This window comes from Aphelocoma coerulescens, chromosome 9 (genome assembly GCF_041296385.1).
Source record: "Aphelocoma coerulescens isolate FSJ_1873_10779 chromosome 9, UR_Acoe_1.0, whole genome shotgun sequence".
Classification (NCBI taxonomy): domain Eukaryota; kingdom Metazoa; phylum Chordata; class Aves; order Passeriformes; family Corvidae; genus Aphelocoma; species Aphelocoma coerulescens.
Genome location: NC_091023.1, coordinates 23,605,867 through 23,629,108, shown reverse-complemented (window position 1 = coordinate 23,629,108; position 23,242 = coordinate 23,605,867). Strand labels below are relative to the sequence as shown.

Here is a 23,242-nt window from a genome sequence, read left to right as displayed (position 1 = left end):
AGCTTGAGGTGCACTTCCAAGGGGCATGCGAGAGATTCGTCAGAGCTTGTGAAGCATCACCAGGAAATCACAAAGAGAAAATTTCCACCTGTCCAGCAGCAGCTCTTAACCACCTACACAGCCAAGGTTTGTCAGTCGAGGTCTCACATGATTTCAATTCCCTGAAAAAACAAAGTTGCCTTATGGCATGCATAGTATAGATATCACTAGTGCTACCTGGAAGAGTTCTAGCTCCAATCCTCCTCCCTCCCAAAGGGGACAAATTCAAACCCACTTATCTGAAGAGTTTCAATGCAACCTTTGCTATATATTTCAAATAATCCTGTGCTCCAAACCTTCGAATAGCCTAGGAGTAAAAAAACCTGTTAACTCACCACCAACAGAATACTAAGAAAGAAGTGAGATCTAATTTCTATCAAAAACAAAAGCACATCTCACTTCTGGGTTAATTTATTACTTTCTCAAAGACATTTTAATATAATTATTCTGATATTCTGGTCTAGATAACAACCAAAATCTCAGTTTTAAGGAAAACCCCTCATTTTACACTATTTTGAACTCCCGGTAGCTTTAAGCACCCAAATAATTTTATTTTTTTTTTCTATTGAATGAATGTTCTGCAGTTCCAGAAAGATGAGTTATGCACTTTTGTTCACATACAAAAAGACAGTCTAACAGATGTAAACTATTTATTGAATATTTGCCACCAATATTGTTAAATACATAATCTTGCAGTTTTCCGCTTTCAAGTTAAAATGTCAGAAACAGAACACCAAATATTTACAATTCTTATAAGGAATGTTACATAATGACACATTAAGGCGTAAATTCTTTTGGCTTATAATTCTGAAAAGAATGATAATAGCAAAAAGTGATGCAAAATCTTTCTTGTGAGATTATGATTAAGCTACAATGTTTTACAAAAATATGGTGTAAGATGGCAATAATCCCATTCAAAATCCTGCATTAGGCCCCTCGAGAGGGGCTGATAATTTATACAGTCAAAACTTTAAAATTTACATATAAAGGTACCCTATCCACCATTGAAAAGTACAACTCTCAACATATACAGTTTTCAGGCCACAGTTTTGAAGGTCTGGAGTATCAAGTTGGTTTGATGAATTAGTCGGTTGGCACTTATGAACACATTTATTGCCCTGTGGAAAGAGAAGAATATTGCTTCAGACACTTCGAGAGACATGGCATTGGAGAAACCCAGCATTATTGGCACCTAGGCTTTGAAAACTGGAAGCACAGGGATGTTCCACCCTGTGCTGACCTACCTGAAGCTCCCTGCTGGCAGCCAGCCAGCCTCATTTGCATAGCTAATCCCAGAAAGGCTGGGTTGATTTGGCAGGAACTTAAAGAATTTGGCTCTCAATCGTCACTGGCATCTCAAATCCTTTCGTTCTGGGATTCAGATAACGAAGGGAAAAACGTGGAGCAGATGATTGGGGCTTGGAACCAGATGATCTTTAAGGTCACAGCCATTTTCTGACTCTGTGATTGTTAAACACCTTTCCAAAGCTGAGCTCTTCATCCCTGGGAATTTCAGAATTGGCAACTCCTTCCTCAAGGAATACTAAACGTGCACATGTGACAGCAACACACTATTTTAGTCACCTTTTTGCAAAGAAAGGTGTGGGGTCACAGAATTTTTCAGCTCAGTAACAACGTCTGAGCATGACTTGTGTTTAGTGCTGTTACTTTCTGGGGGGGAGCAGGGATCTCACTCAATGTGTAGCTCAGACAGATTGAAATTCCTCCTGATTTCCCAAGGATGGGAAATACAGGCCTTGTGGAATTTCTTACACTGCTGCAAATAATTAACACACTTGAAGCTTAAGCCCACAACACACAGTACTTCTGTCCAGGAATCAAAGCTACCAAGGCCTAAACTTCTCATCTTGGTATCATCACCAAACTTAGCCCCAATTTCAGTAAGAGGAGAGAAGAACAAGAATGCTTTGATGGGAGCAGGATCACACTCCCAGCTGGTCTCAAGACTTCTCTCTCCTTTAGTAATGCACCATCTCCTGGGTGCTCTCAGTCTTTGCCATGCTCAGCAAGAGCTGATGTGGAAGTTGGTTCTCATCTTTCAAACAGAACACTTTGGCACTGTCAGAATCTGAGGGGGGATACATCTGCCTTCCAAAAGAATCACTACAGTGAATTATACAGGAATAGTGACTTCAAAACCCAAGGAGAAGACCTGGAAAAACCCTCAGTTTGAAGGCTAAAATGTTCAACTAGAAAAAGATTCAGCTGAATCATTGCAGATACTGCAGAGCACTGTGAGGGTCTATAAAGAATGGCCAATAAAAATGTAAATCAAAGAGAACACTGCACAGATGTTTCGTGCTTGCAAATGATATTTCAAATAGGCAAATTACTTTTCTCAATAAAAGAAAATCCATAATTTCCTTGTCCTTGTATATACACGGAGAAAAACCCCACAGGGCCAGGAAATTTAACTTCTCATATTCAAATTCAAAACTAACACCACACATGGGCGTTATATGGTGGTGTATTTCATAAATTTCCCTTTATTCAAAGGCATTACAGAAGAAATAGCATTTTAAAGCAGCCATGGTAATGAGAGGACATAGGTAAAGAAATAATTAGGCAAGTCCTGAAAAAGGCAGCTTATACCCCAAAGCTCGCCCTATTTTTCTGTTAGTCAACAAAGCCTTTCATTATGTAAATTGTCAGAACAACTGGACAAAACCAACAGGACAAAAGCATACTTACTTTCCATCTTTAAAATAGGTTTTCAGAGTATCACTGAAACTTTTGGAGTATTTTACAAACTCTTTCTTTTGGTGTTCAAGTGCCTAAGAAAACAGAAACACCAGGAGCAGAGTCTTAGTTCACATACTGTTGGGTATAGTGACAAACTTGAGGTTAAACTGATCAGAGAATTAATTATTGTTACATCGGGAATAAAAATTCTGTTGGGTTTTTTTTTCTTTAGAAGAAACAAAGAGCAATCCTTTTCTTTCTATAAACTCCTGACACCTATCATACAACAAATTTGTTGTTAAAGCATGGTGTCATTGGCCAGCTAAGCTTTCCTATTCATCCTTTGATCCAAAGGATGCCTCCTCTTTTGCTACTAGAAATACTGGATGAAGAGCTGGTGCACGTACCCGTCGGTTCTGATACTGGTATTTCTTGAAGACATTATTTACTGTGTCAAGAAGCTCCTTTATTGCACTTGCAATGTCTCTGTTGGGCAAGAAAAAGATAATTTTAATATCCTTAGGAGATCCCACGAAATGCTGGAATTTAATCCCTTTCTAGCAGTCAAGCACTTCTTCAAACGGTCTCTACAAAGTGTCAGACATGGTGCACAAAAACAAATGCAGAGAGCCAGAGCAGTGTTCTGGGAATTCAGCCTAGGAATCAGCAAGTTTGGTCAAGTAATTCAAGTAATTTCTAGTAAATTCAAGTAAAATTCTCAAGTAATTTCTAAGTGGGATCAGGCTCTCTTCCAATGAGAACAATGCTGCTACATCTCCTGCAGCATTTCAACATTCAGGCCTAAACACAAAACAAGTTTGACCTCTCCATCTGCAGAAGAATCCATCATATTGTACTTACTTGATTGTCTGAAGAAACCTCACTCTGTCATTGATCTCATCAGGAATCTTACTAAGAATCTGTTTAAGTGCTCGTGCCTTTTCATTAAGATCTTGGAATTCAGGTTCAGGTCTTTCAATCATATACTCTGGCAGAAAGAACATATTCAAAACCATTAGTTTGTCCTCAAGTCTGTAGTGACAGTTAAAAACAAGACACAAGATGCACCAGGATTGCTGTATTTGAACAGCACAGAAACAGCCATGACCAGAGACCTGCAGTGAATGAACCCTGTGTGAATCAGGACAGTGCAACAATCACCTTTATCACTGCATGGTGGAAAAAGAGCCCATCTTCCTTTATTTGAGACATTAAAGTCATCAAATTCAGTATTAAAATAACTTAAAGCCTACAGTATATTCTCCTTCTCTGACAGTGTAACTACTGCTTTTAATTTGAAGCAGGGAAAAAAAAGAGGATGTTATACTCCATATTTGCCTCTTCCTGGTTGTTAGCATTGAAAAAGGTGAACTATGCACCCATAAAAACATAGTTCTGAACATTCATTTTCCTTCTTTCTTTCTTTCTCTTATTAGGCAAGTATGGTTTTCAAGGAGATTTAATTTCCCCAATACTGGTATTCCAAAAAATACAAATATTCTTCTACCACGCTGAAAAAATTCTACTAAGAAACAAATAATCTCTTCTAAAAAAAAAAAAAAGAAGGAGAGAATTTCATGTTCCTAGTTAACAGTAATTAAAAATACAGTTGTTCAGGATAAGATTTATTACCTTCTACATCATCAGCTGCCATACGCAGAAGAGACTCAGTGAAATTCACATCCACACTTTTTTTCTCCAGGATTTTCATGATGATGTCTTGTGTAAGACCTGGATTTTCTTTTTCAGCCTGTATAGCAGAGAGAATTTATATTCTTAAATATGCAAGGCCCGGACACTGCAAGCATAAAGGCAGATTTTCAAGTAAGTTGCTTCAGATACTGCAGGAGTTTGCTAGAAACTTTGAAAGTCTAATGGCTTTAGACCAGGAAATTACATTAAAAACCATTTTTCCACTACAAAATTCATTTTTCTTGGACTACATCACTGATTTTGTATAACTTTTCCAATAAGCCCTTGCACTCATTTTAATTTGAGTAAGAAAGGTTTTAATAAATATCTCTATCCTGTTGTATTTTCATAAACACTGAGCTTTGAGCCAAAGATATTGTATCCCCTGGAATTTAATTCACTCCAACACAGGTGCTACTCCCCCACCTCCCCATGACATTTTATAAATGTGCCTCTCATGAATCACATCATATGCTCAGACATCAGCTGGGAATTGCTCTTTCAGAAAAAACTCAGCTTTTGATTGATGACAAATCTAAGTAAAGAGCTGGACTAACACTGGAGCTGTTCACACTACCTGTGCTGCTACCAAAAAACTGCTCTGTGTGGAATAAAAATGAGCCTGGGTGGGTTTTTTAGCTGGCACTGCCATTTTTACCAACATCTCACTTTAACATTATTAGCATCTAGCTTAGCTCCTTACCATCAATTGTGAAAACACACAAAACCAAGCCACACTTGTAGGAGCTCTACTTGAGGCTTTAGACCATCAAGGTACCCTTACATTTAAGTGCAAGACCAGGGAAGTATCACAGAATTACACAGATGTTAAGGTAAGTCAGGCCTGCAATTATTTTGTTTCAATATTTTAGAAGATCACCACTTCAATAAAGCAGCATAAAGCATTTTCACTCTAGGAATACAGTGGAAAAGTTAGAAGAATCTTTTTTTCCATTTACTGCTGGATTTCTACACAAACACTGAACTTCATCCACAAAAAATCCCATTACCACTCACTTTGTAAACAATTTGCAAAGTCTGCTATGTGCCTATTGCTCATGAGCACCTATTCTACAAATCTTGTGGGTTTTAGCCTAAGTTTATTATTTATTCACTGACTTCTCCCTCATTTAAGCTTTTTTTCTATATGGACAAAAGAAGAGTCTGTTTGTTTAAAATTGCTCATGGAGATTTCTACTCATGACATCTGCAGACATCTCAAACTTCCAGTTCATGCATTTGTCCACTTTATTTTTAGACTACTGGATCAAGGATGAAGTCTTAGATAAAAAGACAAGGAAACAACAGAGCTGACCTTTTAGCTTCATCATACACAGCTTACTTTTGAAACAACCATTTCTCAGTGCAAGTTACTTCTCACCTTAATAAAAGCTGCTCTCAGTGTCTGAGCTGCAGACAGATTTACTCTTTCTAGCTGCAATAAAAGTTTAGAATTAATTATTAGCAATTCTGTTGTTACCAGAACAAAACAAGTCAAGTAATCACACCTTGCCCGATAAAGCAGAATGGAAAGGGGAATTGACAGAAGCTTTCCAGTTGCTGGTCTCACTTCAGAGACACTATGAAGTTAATCCCAAAGGGAAGAGTTCCCACCCAAATGAAAACAAAAATCACTGGATGTATTTTGCAGCAAAAGTCTGACAGAAGATTTTGAGAACACCTTGACAATCTCTGATACTCACAGAAAAACAAATATCCTATTAAATTATAACCATTAGCAGTAAAATTACAATGCATCAAGCTGTTCACAGGCTCGACAGCGTGTTATTTCCTGCCATAGAATACCAGACCTGGCATTTTTGTGAAAATCCTCTGTTAAGAAAAAAAGCTCAGGACCAAGACAACCAGCAACCTTTGATGAGCATGAAACAGTATTCATGGCAAGAAGGGTGAAACAATGCAGAGAAAGGTGTGTTAGAGAAAGCTTTCATTCACAAGATGAACAACCTGTTACTGGGGCCACATTCCCCAAAATAAAGGGGATTATTGCATTCCAAGGTAAACTGGAGCTCACCTCGTTAAAGACAGGGTACATAACAGCATAGAGAGGCATGGAAACCATAGAAGTGGTCTCTGCTTCATTCTTCATCTCTTCCATTGTCATCCTCATTCAAAGAGCCACTTCTCAAGGAAAACACTATAGAAGCAAAAAACTCCTCATTCACTGAAATGTTTCTTCTTTTTCCTCGTTGTGCAAGAATACTTGAAGAACTTGGAAAATATATTGTCCTTAGGGAGTGTGAGAAAAGAGAGAACAAACACACAATTACAAAAGCTTGTGAGTGACAGGTTCTAAAATGACAAGGCACACATCAACATGAGTTTTACTGCCTAAAAACCAGGGATTTCTTAGGACATGAGTCAAGTAAACATGGAATGACCACCTGGTGTAACTTCAAAACCCTAACTGAAATCTATTGAGTGAGTATTTTAAAGAAGAGGTGCTGCCAAAAGTGTTTTTTCCGTCAAGTTCTTATGGAATCAATGTTCCTGAAAGCTGGGATTTTATGTGATATTTACAAAAATCTTGCTACCACTCACAGGCAACAGCATAAGGTTCCTGACAACTCCCATCCAGAAAAAGCTTGGAAAGCACTACATGCTGCAACCCCAAACCTCATACAGATGCATTGGGACTATTAAAACTACCTATAAATACTCCCTATTTTTGCACATGCATCAAGCTGTGATTCTGCTGGAGATCAGTGCCTACTTTCCACCCATCTGAATTTGAACACTATGTCTTTGCTTTTATATAAGCTGAAGTCATGTTTCCACTCAGGGTGTGTCACCAGCTACGTTAACCCAATGGAAAATTATTGTTCCAGTAACTGAACCTCTGTTTTGGAAGTTATCCACCCAGTCCAGCTCATCAGACCCAACATGGAAGGATCACTGCTTGGACCCAGAAATTATGTGGAAAAGAAAGAAGGTCACCTTACAGCTGATAAAAATCCCTTGCTCCAGCCTGCTGTATTTTCTGTTAATCAGATTCTTTTAAAATATTTTATATGACATAATTGAGTTTAAAGACCTGAAGTCTGAGTTAGGAATAAAGATAAAAAGAAATATATTAACAGTTTTAATTTTTAGATTTGCTTGGAGTATTTAATGCACTAGAGGAGAGTTTTTTCCCTCCTAGCAAGCTCCAGACACCAGGCATTTGCATGTCTGTGTAATTTATTGACATTTTAGTAAGAAGTGAAGAGAGTGAAATGGTAAGAAACAGCAGAAACTGCTACAGCAATCAATACCACTTCCTGAGAGTACAAACAGGTTAAAAACATGACAAGATATTTCTTCAAGCCATATTCCTCATTATGCTCTGCACTGGCTAAAGATCTTCAGGCTGTTTAAACAGAAGAACAGATATTTTTTTGTCCAGGGCAAATATGTAATTGTTTAGCCATAATTACGCAAGGGAAATTTGTTATTGATTACAGTCAGCACAGAGAAGAAGTTGAATGACTACAAATACTGTGCACATCTCATCAGAGCTTGTGAACAGTAAAATTTGAATAAAAATTAAACAGGACTACAGTAAGAACTTTATACAAGTCTTGTGACATGGACTGCTTATTGCAAAACCTCACTTTGTTTCTCTTGCTGTTCCAACCCCAACATGCCACAGATGAGCTGATTCCTTCAGCCCCAGAACAGCACTCCTGAGAATTTAGAAAGGGGTCTGGATGGATGAAATCCATCCACACAGATGGAACTGCAAATACCAGGGGTCTCACAACTTTATCACCTACCCCTGGTACTTTACAGCTGTCAAGAACATGGAAGAATACAAGTGAGTATTCATCATTCCACAAAAAGTTGAGTGTTCTTCCAAGAACTTGTTTCAGTTACATAAATTCATGCAAGGTCTGCTCTCATGGGGGGAGGGAACTTGTCTGAACAAGTTTTCACTCCCTACTGCAGGTACAAGCTGTCCCATTTATTATCCATGTGTATTCCCTGCTGGATGGAGATCTGTTTGTTTTGCTGCTTAATTCCATGTTTCTGGAAGTTCAGTAAATATCCACTCACACATCTGACAAGCACCACCTGCATTCACGGATTAATTTACTGCAGCTTTTTATCTGTGTTCTCAGGGTAAGATTTTAAAATAGTTAAATCAGGTCACTGAACATTGTTCTACTCTACCCAAAAGATTTTTATCACAGCAAGAAGGGCAAAAAAGGACAAAATTGCCATTAGATATAATTACTTTGTTTTTATGGGTTAGCAGTATCCACACACACACACAAAGGGAAATACTAAGTGAAATGATGGATTTTTATGATGATGAAAACCTATTACACTGTGGGCTACCATGAAGAACTCATTTTCTCCTGAAGAGCCATAAGCTATTGTTACTAATCCATGGTACAGTTAAAACCCTCATATAAAAACAATTATACATTATCTATTACCTTTCCAGACACTGACACTCTTCAAAAAAAAATACAATACTTGGGTTTATATTAACACAAAGGATGCTGATTTTGCAACTGAAGAGGTGGATTTATATATACATGCACACAAGAAATAAGTTAAGAACAGCAAATGCTTTTGTTGCCAAGGTATGAAAAGGAATATATTCCATATTCCACACTGCTTGTTCATTATTTCAGAAATCCTCCTATTTTCCAGAAGATACACTAGGAAGTATCACAGTGTCATGCAAGTACCTGACTGCTAAAATTCTCCAACTATTTATCTTTACAGTTAGGAATCAACTTCACATCTTTTGGATGTAACTTATTCACTTCAGTCCTTGCTAGTGGTAAACAGAATAATTATCTTCATAAAAACTCCATGTTCATCGTGTTATTGAAAGTCAGTTTGTCATAGCTGCACTAAAGCACATCCAAATATCCTTGAAGGAGGTCTCAATCCTGATTAGGGATCAAATCCTCATGAAAACTGAAGTTTCTGTTCTATTTAGATCCGTGATCAGCAAGTCCACTAACCTTCAAAATGGCCAGACTGAAGCCAAAGTTTAATGCACATTATCATGCAGCAAGGAGGAGCTTTCAGCATTTCTTTTAGGAAGTGATCAAAAGCAGCTCTGCACAGCTGCCAGACTTCATGACAGTGTCTTATAACAGCTTAACTTCAGTTCCTCCAATCTCAAAAGAGTCTTTTCTTTGAGATGAATTTACCCTACTTTCATCTGTCATCTGGGTTTTTTACATTCTCAAAAAAGGTGGAATAAGATTCCATGAGAAGGTGATTTATTAGGACACAGTGGAGTGGTTCAGTTGAGAAAATCCTGGAAAACTGCTGTAAGATGTATAAAAGGTGTTACTCTGCTGGCAAACTTGTTAATTGGTCTGAGGGGGCAGATGAGGAGAAGCCAGCAGGGCACTGCCAAATATTACAGTGAGTGTCAGCCTGATCTTCCTTTTTGCTACAGTGACCCCCCCACAGATCCAAATCTATGAGCAACGAGAATCCTGGGAAGAAATGTACAGAATGACACAGGGAATTTAAAGAGAATCTAGATTTCTCAACTGTGCTAAAATACCAGTTAATAACACCACAAGTTAATACAACCCTGACTACTCAGTCTTGACCCATCAAACACATCAGGCTGTATTCCAAGAGATGCACTAACATGGAATATGTGCTTTCACTGTCAGGATAAATCTTACCTTCTAACCTTTAAGTCTCAGCACTAAAATATGATCCCAGCCATTCAGCAAACAGGGAGAGAACTGGTGTATTTTAGATGAGGAATAGATTTGGAAAGGTTCTTTGACAGACCTATTCCCCCATAGCCACCCCATGACATTTTAAATCATTCAACTGAACTTCAGCAGAAAAAAAAACCAAAAACCCAACCCCTACAATAAGATAAACTTCCTGTAAGCCAAAAAGGGTGAAGAGCACAAACCACTCCACTTCTCCAATGTACAACCACCGTTATCAGTGTCGAAGGTGACACTCAGCTTTCTCTGATGTGTGTCATTTACTGACAGACAGACTTTTGGTCATGCACTTAAATCAAGTAGGAGAACTGCAGAGCTGCTTAATAGGAACACAACCATCACCACGTAACTGCAGCAGGCAAAATCTTCCTCCAATCCACACCTGCTCCTAGGGCAGGCTGAAAATGAGCAAGGTTTCCATCAAAGAAAGGTGTTTGTGTAACACAATCTTCTGAAGCAGTGCTTAAAGCAAAGAGTGCAGACTCTCATGATTTCAACTTTTCAAGTTCTAAACCAACAGAAACATTTGGGATCAATTGGCAGGGTTTCAGTTCTGTCATCAGCAGATCTACCTCTGCACTGATGTTGTCTCTATTCCCTTCTCCAGGCTCCATCTACCTTAGATCTGGTAAGTGCTTAGACATTAATATTCTTTTTTAGAAAAGTACTACAGAGGATCAAGGCCCAAGGCAATGATTACAAATATTATTATTTCAATGGTTGGCTTCTAGCAAAAATCAGAGCTCCATTCCTGCTAGAGAAGACTACCTTACTGCCAAGAGGTTCTGCTCCACTTTTTGCAGTGAGGATTCAGGAAGAGGTTTCACTTTTAACCTGATCTGAGATCCCTGAGTTACCAGAAAACCTCATTCAAGTCCAGGAAGAAAGAGTGGGGGAATAGGAAATAACAGCATAAATTCCATCTGAATTCAGAGGCAGAGCTTGAATTAAAATCTACGACCAATGTGCATGGGAGGAAGGAGTTTAGGTAATTTACTAACTGCTGTTGCAAAGTTTATGGAAGTAAAAAAAATTGCAGAATATACTCTTTTAACTATATACACACCCCACACATGTCTTGGTAACTCTGTTTCACTCATTAATATTCACTAGAATTAAAAAAAAAACCCAAACTCACACATCTTTTTTTTTTTTTTGGTCAGATGTTACTTTACCTGCCACTGTATTTCAATTATCAATTGCAATTATTTCCCATTGTATAACTTAGATTATATGACACAAAGCTTTGAAGCTTTGTGCTTCAGATCCAGAATTACTTTCCTTCTTTTCAAAACTGAGAACACAGTATGGGTGGATTCACCGGGATTAGCATAAAGATCAAATGTTAAGATAACAATCTGTATTTTAAAATCAGTGATGATAACAAGAAACTTAAAGGACAGCCTACTGATTCCATATCCTATTGATTCTTACACCAAATAGTTTCACTGAAGAGTTAATAAAAGGAATGTCACCAGCAAACAGCATTGAAGTTTTCACAGTGTCTTCAAATGCTTCTCAGTAGGACAGAAATACAGTTTTCAAACATCTCCACACACGTGTAACAGTCATCTGCAGTGAAATTCACTCTGACAAAGCAGAACTGCTTATGCATTTGATTACTGTAAGAGCAGTTCTATGACTAATTCAGAAATGACACAGACCTGTGATAAATCCAAGATGTCTATTTTTAGAACCGTATCAACTTAAAAAACAAAAACCAAGCCTAGCCTGAAGTCAGGCTTATAATTAGTCTGTGTTCTTTTGCTGGACTTCAAAATGGAAGTGATTTAATCTGTCCTAATACACCCAGTTTGTGTCTCACATGAGACCCTACAGCCTGTGCTCCAGTTCCACCAGTCAGCAATGCTAAAACTGTTATACAGCATAACTGAAACAGGCTGTGAATGGTGGAATATATAACCACAACAACATGTCCCCGTTTCTTTTTCGCCTCTTTGGGAATTGAAAGTGAAGCCATTACTTTATCAAGCACTAACAGGTATGACACAGCTCCAAACGTACAAAAATACGTTCCAACGTGTAAACAAATACCAGAGAATTAGTTCCTCTGGTAACAGGAACAGCACAAGGTTTCAGCCACCCAGTATGTGCGAGCTACAGGAAAGGAACCAACCCAGCTCACCAGTTCAGTGAACAACTTAATGGGATACCCCAGCCCTGAACACGTCCCCTGACTGCTCAGTCCCTAAGGGGGGCACAGCCCGGGGGACCCTGCGGAGAAGGAATCAATTAGGTTGGAAAAGACTTCCAAGATCATCGAATCCAACCTTTGAACAAACACAACCATGTCAACCAGACCATGGCACCGAATGCCACGTCCAGCCTTTCCTTAAACACCTCCAGGAACGGTGACTCCACCACCTCCCAGGGCAGCCCATTCCGATGTCTAATCATCCCTTCTGTGAATAATTTCTCCCTAATGTCCACCCTACACCTCCCCTGGCGCAGCAAGGGGGAAGGAGCCGAGGTGCCCTTTCTCCCTGCCCGCCGCAGCCACCTGACAGCGCTCCGCTCCAAGAGGACGAGCTAAAAATAATACACACAAAAATAAAACACATCCGGGCCTGCGCCTGCCGGGCCCGGGCCGAGGGAACCAGCACCAGGCCGGGAACCCCGGAGCGGGGCCAGGCCCCAACCCCCGCGGCCGCGGGAAGGGCGGGGAGAAGGACAAGCCCTCGGCGGCGCCTCGGGGCCGGAGGAAAGAGGTCACCGCCCGGCCGGGAGCGGAAGGGACACCCCGCGCACCTTCCCCGCACGGCGAGGCCGCCCCCAGCCGCTTCCTCAGCCCGGCCGCGGTGCCGGGGGCGGCTCGTCCGCCCCTCTCGCAGCCCCGGAGGGCGCGGCGGGCCCCGCGTCCAGCCCGCGGAGAGCCGGGCAGGGCAGGGCTCGGCACCTCACCTGCCCCGGCCCGCCGAGCCCCCGCTGCTCCCGAGGGGCTTCACCGCCGCCGCCGCGCCGGAAGCGCCCGCGAGGAGGAGGAGGAGGAGGAGGAGGAGAAGGAGGAGGAAGAAGATCCGCGGTGTTACCACACACCAGGCGTTGTCCGGAACCGCGCGCGGGGCCCTGGGGCTCGTAGTCCACCCTCCGCGACCACAAGCCCCACAATGCCGAGCGGGGCGGGGGCGGGAGCGCTCGGCGGGGCGGGGACAGCGCTCGGGCGGAGCGGGGCTCACAAGAGCCGGGCACAGCCCAGCACGGCACAGCCGCGGCGGATCGCGGAGCGCTGGTAGCACCGCCGGGCAGCGGGCGGGGCGGTGGTGCTGGTGAGTGCGCCCGTCTCTTCGCGGGGCTGTGTGGCCAAGTAAACCGGGGGGCGCCGGCTTATTTCTTACACCGAGCGGAGCTCCCCGCGGCTCCGTGCCGGAGTGGTGGCGGTGCGGAGGAGCCGCTGCCCGTGCGGGGGTCGCCGGCGTTCACTCAGCGCCTGAGTGAGAGGGAGGGGGGGACGGGCTGTGCCCGCTGCGGCGGGAGAGGAGGCGTTCGGTATCAGAGCCGCTTCTTCGGCGTGCGATCACCGGCGGGGAGCGGCAGGCAAGCCCAGAACCCTGTCAGGTGCTGTCTCGGCTCCTGCGGGTGGCCAGGGGAGGGACGCGCTCTCTCCGGCCCCGCGGAGCTGAGGCGCCCGCGCCCCGGCGGGAGCGCTTCAGCCGGAGTTGCGCTCGGGTGAAAGTGTCGCGGTGCCGTGCCCCAGAACCTGCCCGCGGTGTCCTGCGGGTCCCCGTAGCTGTTCTGGCCGCTCCCAGCCCGCCGCTGGGATTCCGGAGCCCGCCTGGGAGGCTCCCGCCTGTGGCAGACCCGTCCTGGCGGCTCGCTCCGCGCGCTGCAGACCGACTGTGCGCCCCGAGTGCTGGCCATCAGAGGAACCAAACTTGTGCATTATTTGTCGAGGGAATTCTGCTCCTAGCAAGCTTTAAGGTTTGAAGTTTTAAATTACACTGCAGAAGGAGCTCGGTGGTTAAAATTTCATATTAATATTAAAGCATCAACTCAGTTTTAGATTCGGATTTGCATTTCTGATGTATCGCTGTTAACGCTCGCTTTTTTAAACGCTGGTCGCTATTAGCTAATGTTAAGGCGCACGCATTCCCCAGTGTCAGCGTGGCAATGAACAGCTAAGGCATTAAACTTGTCAGGCATTAAACTTGTCAGGCATTGGCTGTAACTTCTTGCAGCAAGGTGGGAAGAGTTTGATGCCTGTGGGAGCAGACGGACGATGTGCAGGTATCCGTGTGTCTTACCCAGCTCCGTCTCCTCCTTAGAGGTGAGCAGGGGCACGGGCTGGGGAAAAATAGGGAAAAAGGCACCTGGATTGTTACACATTTTTACACGTGAATTTTCTCCTTCCCACACCACCCTGTTTTGTTTTAATCAGCTCCATGGATGATCTCCTATATATCAATACTCCACGTACCCTGCTGTTAAAGGGCTACTTAAAACCTGCATAATGTGTATGAGTTTTGTGCTGTTAATCATTTTCAAGCTCAGATTCTTCAATTCTCCTCTCGTTTTTGGTGTGATCTAGTGATTTTGTCTAATGGAAAATGATGCCATTCTGTGTAGGTGAGAGGTGTTTACCAAAATGTTGTAGCATAGATTGAGCCAAATGTCTCTTTAATGGTATTTTGTCCTTTCAATGTAATTAGTATGTTTTAAATAAAGCTACGAAGCTGCAGTCATAGAGCTGCTAAAACTTTAGATTGTTATCCTGTTCCATCAGTTTTGTGATACTTTTCCAGATTCTGTCAGGTCTTGGTTGGATTTTTTTGTTTGTTTTTTGGGTTTTTTTTTTCTCTTAAGCCATGAATCTTGGACCAGATTCATGCTTTGTTATTTTACATCCATTGTATTTTTTTAGAATTACTCTGGTTTGGTTGAATGTGAGGAGGAATAATTGTTGAGGGAAGGGAGGGGGCAGGAATGGTTGATGGCTTTTGTTTTAAGGTGTGGGTTGTCTACAGAATTACACAGGGCAGCCTAAGATGTAATACAATGTGAAGGCTTGTGGCAACGTGAAGTTTCCTGATAAATGCAGTCATGAGTTCCAAAATTTGACCTCATGAGACTGTCTATCCTGTATTTTCACATCCTCTAGTCTAGTTTGAGTTGGGATTTTAAAATTTGCTTTGAGTTTGTCTCCTCATCTACTGTTGTCAGCAATTTGCTCACATGAAATGTAGATGAAAGTTATTCATGAACGTGTCAGTTGTCTACTTTCATATTCAGGGGTGAATAGTTCTAGGAACACTATTGTTGTAATAACTCTCTTGAAATTTATTCTGTTGATGTAAATGTTGTATTTATGTGTAACTTAGTTCAATTTATGATCTTGCATATCATAAAATGTAGCAGTGAAAATGGGTTAGTGCTGGTAGAATTCTTCACGGCAGGGTCTGGCTACTCCCCAGTCTTTAAAGGCTCTTTCAACTAGTGTTTTACTTCTCAAAATTTCAAATTTGTTTTTTGGGTTGCTCATCATCAGGGAAGACACATTTTTGGCATGCCTGAATACCTTTTAGAATAATGTCAAGCAATTTGTGTTCTGTGTGGGCAATACATTATTCTGTCTGTGTAAAGCACAGGCTGAATTAATATAGGGTACATCTGTCCTATACTCAGTCTTCAGGCTGTCCTTATCTGAATTAAGCTGTGTGTTCAAAATAACATTAAAAATTGGTATGTAAGCATGTTTTTTAAAGTTAATGTTTGGTTTCCTCTATTTTATATACACTTGCATATCTCTGATACAGTATAATGGGCAGATGGTAGGGAAAGATGTCTGTATAGTCGCTGTAATTAGTGATAAATGTGTCTTTAGGAATATATACATACTTTGTGTGGATGAAAAAACAGAGTAGCTAAATTTGGAAGTCTCTTAAAAAAATTTTGGGTTTAATTCGTGTCTCTCCAGCACGGTCTTGTGAACTGGATGACTAACATTAGCAGAACTTAGAGGTGGGGGAAATAACATACCATGTATTCCTGCAGGAGGAAAGGAAATACTTTCTGAATCTTGAATTATTGAATTGACAGAAGGACACATTTCCTGCAAACCTCTTTGTTAAATAGTCTTGGACATAAAGCTGTAGCCACTTCAAGAGAGAAAAATTAATCCTATAGTTCAGTAATAACGGTGAAGTTTTTGGTACTTATTTTCCCTCTGTACTTGGCATTTAAAGCAGTACAAAATGACAGGGATGTAAGGGTGCATTGATCCCATTAAGAATGTATTTTTTTATGGTGTAAATACCTTAATGCAGTCACTAGAAGAGTTGTTTTGGAGAAGGTCTGTAGCAATGAAGCAATATGGGAATAGTTCTTTGCCTGTTGTGGCTTGGGCAGTTCTCAACAGCATCTCTTTTGGTGTCCTTAATGAAGTATCTGTGATAAAGAATAGTTCTTATGTGGTGTGATTAAAATATCAGCTCTAAGGTCGTGTTCTGGTTTGTTTAATACACTTCAAAGCTAATGATTATGAGAACTGCAGACCGTGGCTAATGTGATAAAAGCTGCGTGAGTTATCCATGTCCTTTTTGGGCTTTTGGAGTCATTGCAGAGCAGCTGTAGCTGTGAGATGGGAAAAGAGGAAATTTCTTATTCATACAAGCTAATGAGTTAAATGTGTGTATGGCTTTTGGGTTAATGAGATTTGACCTCGTGTGTTGTAAAGGATTTTTGCTTTAGTTCAGTGTTTAAATATTATGATAATTCTTGAGAAGTATTTTTGCAGACCTTGAAACTCTTCTTTCAGGAAGAATCAATAATGACAAGTAATTTACTGTCTAGAAGAAGACAGTTAAAACAATGTGGTTGTATTTAGTTTTAACCAACTAGCTTCCAATTTATAGGCTGGCTATCTTTGCACTAATTTATGTACTTTAATGTACTTCATCAGCCCCGAAGTCTTTCATCATTATATCTAAAGAAATAATTGCTTAATAATGCTCTCTGTTTCTAGTCTGCTGTGTGTGTCCGACAGTTCTAACCCTGTGATGGCTCGATGGGCCTAATGGACAATCTGCTGCTTCTAGAAAGATCTATTCTGTCAGAATTAAAACTGAAGCTGAGCCATATGTGCAGGGAGATGTCTCAGATGTACAAACAAGCACTCGTTAGCCAGCAGTGATCTCCCCAGACCACGGAAGAGCTGCAGTTCCCGTGCTTTTCTGTTTTCCTCTGTTTTTGTCGGGCATGTTTCTGTGTGCGCAGTAGGTTTGGGGGGATTTCCTCATCTCAGAAAAGAGAACTGTCATTTCCTTTTTAACCTTTCTGCACAACACACTAAAGGCTTTTGCTTTTGCAGTTCTGAGAATTTTGCTCAGCACAGAAAGCAAGTGCTTTAACTACCTTTGCAATAAGACAAAATGCCCAAACACTGCTTGCCAGTTGCATTTTGCAGCTGGTGCTGTCTGAGCAGCAGTGCCATTCCAGCCTTGATTCTCCTGTGGAAGTTTGGAGTGAGCTGGAGGACTTGGACATCTACTTTCCACTGTGATTTTTGTAACTGCCCTTGGCATGTCAAGGTAGTGCTAAGAGCGTGGGTGCTTTGCCAAAGACAGCCTGTCGGAACTCCTCAGCATCACTCAGCCACTGGAGATTGCCTCCTTCCCTGGCAGAGCAGCAAAGTGCCAGGGTGTGGGGACTGCCTCCATGTCTGAGGTGATGTTTGCTGCCCTAGTTTTCCCCATACATTTCAGTTATGTAAGTTGGAGTTGGAAAGGTCTAAAGACTTAAGACATCATTTTTTAATTGGTGCTCCAAAACTGCCCTTTTCCGATGCTTTTCTTTCCACGTTTAAATTAAAGCAGCTCCTGGAGCAATTAATGACTGTGTACTTCACACAGCAGTTGGAGTTCACTGAAGCAACTCATGTTTTCTCTCCCAGATATCTTTTTCTCAAAAGAAGCACTTGCTCCAGTTTCTAAACTATTTAAAGCAATTAATCAAAACCTAAGACGACAAGAACAGCTTACTGTAATATCAGGTCTTCAACTTGAGATGAGGTTGATGCAAAGGGAAGGTGCCCAAGTCCCCACGAGTGTGTGTAAAGCCTGTAGGTGAATGATGACCTTTTCATCTGCTAAGAGATATGAGAAGTGGGAGGAAGAAGACAGGGGAGCCGAGTTATTTTTACTGTAAATATGTCAGTTTATTGACTTGTTAATTTCAGATTTATTCAAAAAAGCAGGAGGAGGAAACAGTAATGTCTGCCAAAAACAAAGTAATTAGTGGGAGTTGAAAGATGTCTAATGACTCTTACAAGTACTAAAGAGGAATAAACTAGTCTCTTATTAAACTGGATATGGACTTTTAAAACACTGTAGTAATTCTATTTTATCTTTAAAAGCATGTGCAATTGCATATGGTGCATAAAAACCTCTTTATTAAAGTAACATTGTTTATTCACAGTAGCATTACAGGCAGAAGGTGGGGTTTTGATGAAAAAAAATTGCTAGACCAAAACTGACTCCACACTTCTAAATTAAGGGTTCAGATATCACTTGACAAAGCTGATGTTTGAGTTGAAGATGACAGAAGAGTTTTAGATTAATGCTTAATATGCCTGCTACACCTCCTTGGTCTAGTGTGACAAACCAGATCTTGTTTCATGACTGCATGTGCTATGGAGCAGCTTCTTTTTTCTGTGCCGAGGGACTCTGGTTGTGGTTAGTCCAGTCACGGGATTCATCAACACATCTGCTCTCCTGGTTCTCTCTATCCAAGGGAGCTGTTGGTGGAGATCTGCAGTCTGAGGAGCTGGGAAGAAGAGGACAGCAGTGTCTGGGAATCTGAGGAGAAGTGAGCCAAGTGTTAGGAAGAGCAGCCATCCTGCAGCTGGAATGTGAACCTGGGAGATGCCGAGCTGAGCCCTTTAGCTCGGCACTGCTCTGGTCTGTGGTCGCTGTGATCTCATTTCCATCCTGCAGTAATGTTGACTTAAGTGTGACAGATAGGGATTATGTGTTGTCCCCAGCTGGTAATAGTGAAAGTCTGGGAGGGCTGTTTTGCCTTTGCCTCGGGTCATTCCTCTGCATCTGAATTGGCCTTCCCTCTTGATCCGCTGGCCTGGTTTATCCGCCTCCCTTTAAGGGTCTCCTTTTCCATGCTGTACTTTCCTCTGCTGTGCCCACAGTGCTCTGTGCTCCTGCAGTGTGTGTTCACAAATCTCTGCTTCTTTTTAACCTCCAAGGCTCCTGACTTCTGCCACCTGAAAATGCGGCTGCAAGGATGCAGAACTGTGTTTGTGGTGCTTTGTAGCTGCAATTATTCACGTTCTTCCTGGTGCCCTGTGCTGTGCTTGCCTGGCTGCAGCTCCCCAGGTCCCTGTCACCTGTGTGGTCACTGCAGGCACCAGCTCTGCTTGCTCTAAGGTGGCTGCAGGACAGTGCCTTAGATTAGTCTCCCCCAGGTCTCTGAGGCACAGGGAATGTCCAGGTGTCCCCAAACCCCACGGGGATTTTAGAGCTTTTGGAGTCTCCACTTGCTCAGAAGCTACTTGGCATCCTCTGTAGCTGACAGCTTCCATCTGCTCTTCCTACCATGCCTCTGTTAAAATACTAAAGAAAGCAGCATATTAGATGTATGGGAAGATACCAAGGAAAACAAATATCAGAAAAAAAGCAAGCAGGAATATTTAATTACAGGGGATATGGAGCAGCAGGGCATGTAAAATACCCATGACAGTGAGTAAGAATCAAATTGACTGTAAGTAGATCTATTTTGAAGGGATGATATGCATGAAGCAAAAAATGCCATTAGTAGTTTATCATATAAAAATGTGAGGGAGGAAAATGTGCATACGATATTAAAACACTGTGCACTTGTGGATTTGACATAACAGATAGCAAGTCCCCATATATGAAGTGACAGGAAAATACCCTGTAGCTGCAAGGGGACAGCTCAGTCACAATGAAAAAAAGTTCTTGAAGTGATGGAGGTATATTTCCCAAGAAGAACACGAGGACATCTTATATTTGGAATGGGAGAACAGCAGCATGAATTCAAATCTGCATCTAAGAATTGTTACAAGGAGCTGGGTCTCATAAGGATCTTCGTTACCTGTAATGAAAGCCCTGTGGAGATAAAGGTATGATAATGTGTTCCCACTATTTGTCATTTCAGGATTGGTAGAGACTAATTAAATTGATTCTCACCATCATTTCCTAATCCTTATCTATGTAACTATCCTATCTTGGAGTTATTACTTAATTCCTTAGGAAGTGTAGGGCTTTGGAAGAATGCCTGGAAATATTGCTGAAGCACTGAGAGAGCAAGGACCAAAATTAAATTTTTGCTTTCAAAGGCTCTAGGATTATCCCAGGAGCTCAGAGAAGGTAACACCAATGGATTGGTTAGTTTTAAGGGAAGAAGGTAAAAAACTTCATTGTTTTTAGATCTTTTGGTAGTGGACAAGTCACTTAATCTTTACTTAACCTACGTTTCTCCAGTATAAAATGAAAACAGACTCTTCCTACTCCTAAAATCTATGAGTGGCTGTGAAGCATTTGGGGTTAGTTTGTTGAAGGTAAAGGTCTATTTGACTGTGATTAATGCTTTTAACAACCTCAGTGTATATAAGCCATGTAAGCAACTAGCTGGGCATGTAATTCATCAGGCATGGTGATCCTTGCTGTCTCAGAGCAGCTTGGTATAGATTTCTAGAGACACTAGATCGTTCCTATTACCTACTTGAAGGATAAATTGCAACATTTATCATGGCCTTCCCATTTTTATTTTGTAAATCTTCAATGCAATGATTGAGAAACACTTTGAAAGCTAATAAGTGCAAATCCCAGATATTGTTGGAATTGTATTTTGCACCATCCTGATCAAAGTAACAAATAGCATCAATAGACTTGCACAACACATAAATATTATGTATTTTCAAGGAGGCCATTAGAGCACAGCATTCATTTGGAAAATATTTGGAATAATAACCTATAATTCACTCAGAAAATTTCAGTGTTGAGTTTCAGTCAAGAAAATACTCGATAGCCTTTTGAAACAAGAAACTGTGCCATCACTGAAGCCTTGCAAGGTTGTGCAGAGGCAGGAAGCAGCATATTAATGTGAAATTTCCATCTTTTTCACGCTTAAATGGAGCGGATCTGAAGTCAGTTCATTCAACAAAATGGCAATTTGGATCTATTTTACAGAGCTCACTTGAGGCAATGTGCTCTTGCTAGTTCACTTTAAATATGGATTCAGAGACTACGGAAGTTTTTGCATATTTCAATTACCATTAGTTCTGTTTGCTCAAATTTTACCTGGTTGACTAGAGAAATAAAGTTTTCCTGGGTATCTTTTGGCATATATAAAATCTAGTTAATTAAGACATGCTATACTTTCTCCCCAGAGTCAAAGTATAATGTTCAGCTGGCCGACTTGCATGAATAATCCATCACTGTGAATCATTAATTTAGAAGACAAGCTATGGTAATTGCTGTCTTTATGCAAGCTATGGAAATGCTTAGGGAAATCACTTATTTTTTTTTCTTGTTAGTTCCTTTTCTTTTATTTGCTTTGGAATATTTCTAGGCCTGAGTAGTGTGGATTCTGGAATGGATTCACCTGAGTTTAACAGTTTCTGTGGAAATGGGATTCTTTCTTGGGTTTGAGTAAAAATCTGAATATTTTTCATCTGAAAAACTGTTAAAATCATAAGACTTAACCTTGAGCTAATCTTGTGTGGATACACTGGATGAGCCACTTTAAGTTTTGGAAGTTTTAGGAAAAGGACCTGAGAGAGCCTTTTATATTGTTGGAATATATATATATATATATATAAATGGAAGATGTATATTTTGTTGGAATATGTAGATTTGAAGATAATTTATTACCTAATTCATAAAGCTCGTCTATATGTTACATTATATTGTAACTATCATGTCTGTGTGGCATGAAAAGTTACTGACTTTGTTTCCTTTCTGGGAATCTCTTCACTTTCAATCATAATTAAAATCAGAGGGTTTGCTATCAATTTACAATTATTTTGTCTGCCTCCAGAACAAGGGAGAGGGGGTTGGTTGGTATTGAATGAGAGCCAACAGCTTGGTGGCATTTCAGAAGTGGGATATCAATAATCCATATATGACTTAAAGCATATATATATATTATATAATAATGTCATATATGCCAAATATTATAAGGTCTTTTGATTGATGTTAATGGGATTTGCACTATAAGTACATAGTACTATGATGGCTTTTATTCCATAGAGGAAACTTCCTTAATATTTCTTGTGTGTTCTGTAGCTGAAATGCAAGGTGGATCATTTCTACAGATAGCTATAAGATGTAACAATTCTGAAAATGAGCAGGCAGGCTTATTTTGTGTTCTTTTTTTTTTTTTACCCTCAAATATTTATTTCCCATTTAGGCATCAAACTAGAAGCTTATTTGATCTCATGTGCTCAGATGCTCCTGTTTGTTCCCAGCTGAGCCCTGATGTGCTGCACTTTGAGCAATCCAGCCCTGAATTTTGACATTGTACACAGGAGCAAAAAGAGAACATGTTCCCAGTAAATTCACATTTGAGCTGAATTCAAATAGGCTTTGCTGTTTGGGTTCAGTTTCATAAGGTAGGAGAGGTGAAATGCTGCTGATAGCTGCAGTTATTGAAAAACAGTAATCACAACTTTCATAAAGTGAGATAAGCCATGTTTATTAATGTTTTCTGTGGACATAGAGTGACTTGGCCCTGGGACATTAAATGCCTAAATGGGTTGTGTAATTAGCTTTTTTCCACTTACAGATCAAGCAGTTAAACACACAACATTTTCTGAGTAGCTCGAATTATTTTTGTCATGTTAGCTTAAGCCAAGGGAAAACAATTCTGATTTTTCAGGTTTTTAAATAAAATCAGAGCTGCACAGTGAACAGAACTGGGGTCCTGAGGAGGTTTCTATGCCAGCCATAAAACAGGGATGACTTCTATGTTCCCATGCCTGACACAGAACAGAGATTTGAACCTTACTGGTTTGGCAAAGAATTCAAAATCATTGCACCAAAACCATGGGATGTAGTGGATATGGGTGCAGATCTCCCCAAGCAACCTTTTCCAGA

At 40.9% G+C, this 23,242-nt stretch overlaps 2 protein-coding genes across 3 annotated transcripts in view; one reads left to right on the top strand and one right to left on the bottom strand.

Annotated features, from left to right (window-relative positions):
• Positions 1-672: 672 nt before the first annotated feature.
• Positions 673-13,275, bottom strand: PDCD10 (programmed cell death 10). 2 transcript variants are annotated; one of them, XM_069024804.1, is made up of 8 exons: positions 13,215-13,275; positions 6,470-6,684; positions 5,816-5,869; positions 4,375-4,492; positions 3,604-3,730; positions 3,150-3,228; positions 2,752-2,834; positions 673-1,157 (listed from the first exon to the last, which is right to left on the bottom strand). In XM_069024804.1, the coding sequence occupies exons 2-8, from the start codon at positions 6,563-6,565 to the stop codon at positions 1,076-1,078; spliced, it is 639 nt and encodes a 212-aa protein (XP_068880905.1). In that variant the 5' UTR covers positions 6,566-6,684; positions 13,215-13,275; the 3' UTR covers positions 673-1,075. The 2 variants fall into 2 exon arrangements, with proteins under 2 accessions (XP_068880905.1, XP_068880904.1); XM_069024803.1 differs by having other exon boundaries at positions 13,080-13,253.
• An 88-nt stretch (positions 13,276-13,363) lies between these two features.
• The window catches only part of SERPINI1 (serpin family I member 1), a 44,636-nt gene continuing 34,757 nt past the window's right edge, over positions 13,364-23,242 (top strand). Inside the window, exon 1 of the mRNA XM_069024802.1 lies at positions 13,364-13,444. The gene's annotated coding sequence lies outside the window, so the exon portion shown is untranslated. The remainder of the gene's footprint in view (positions 13,445-23,242) is intronic.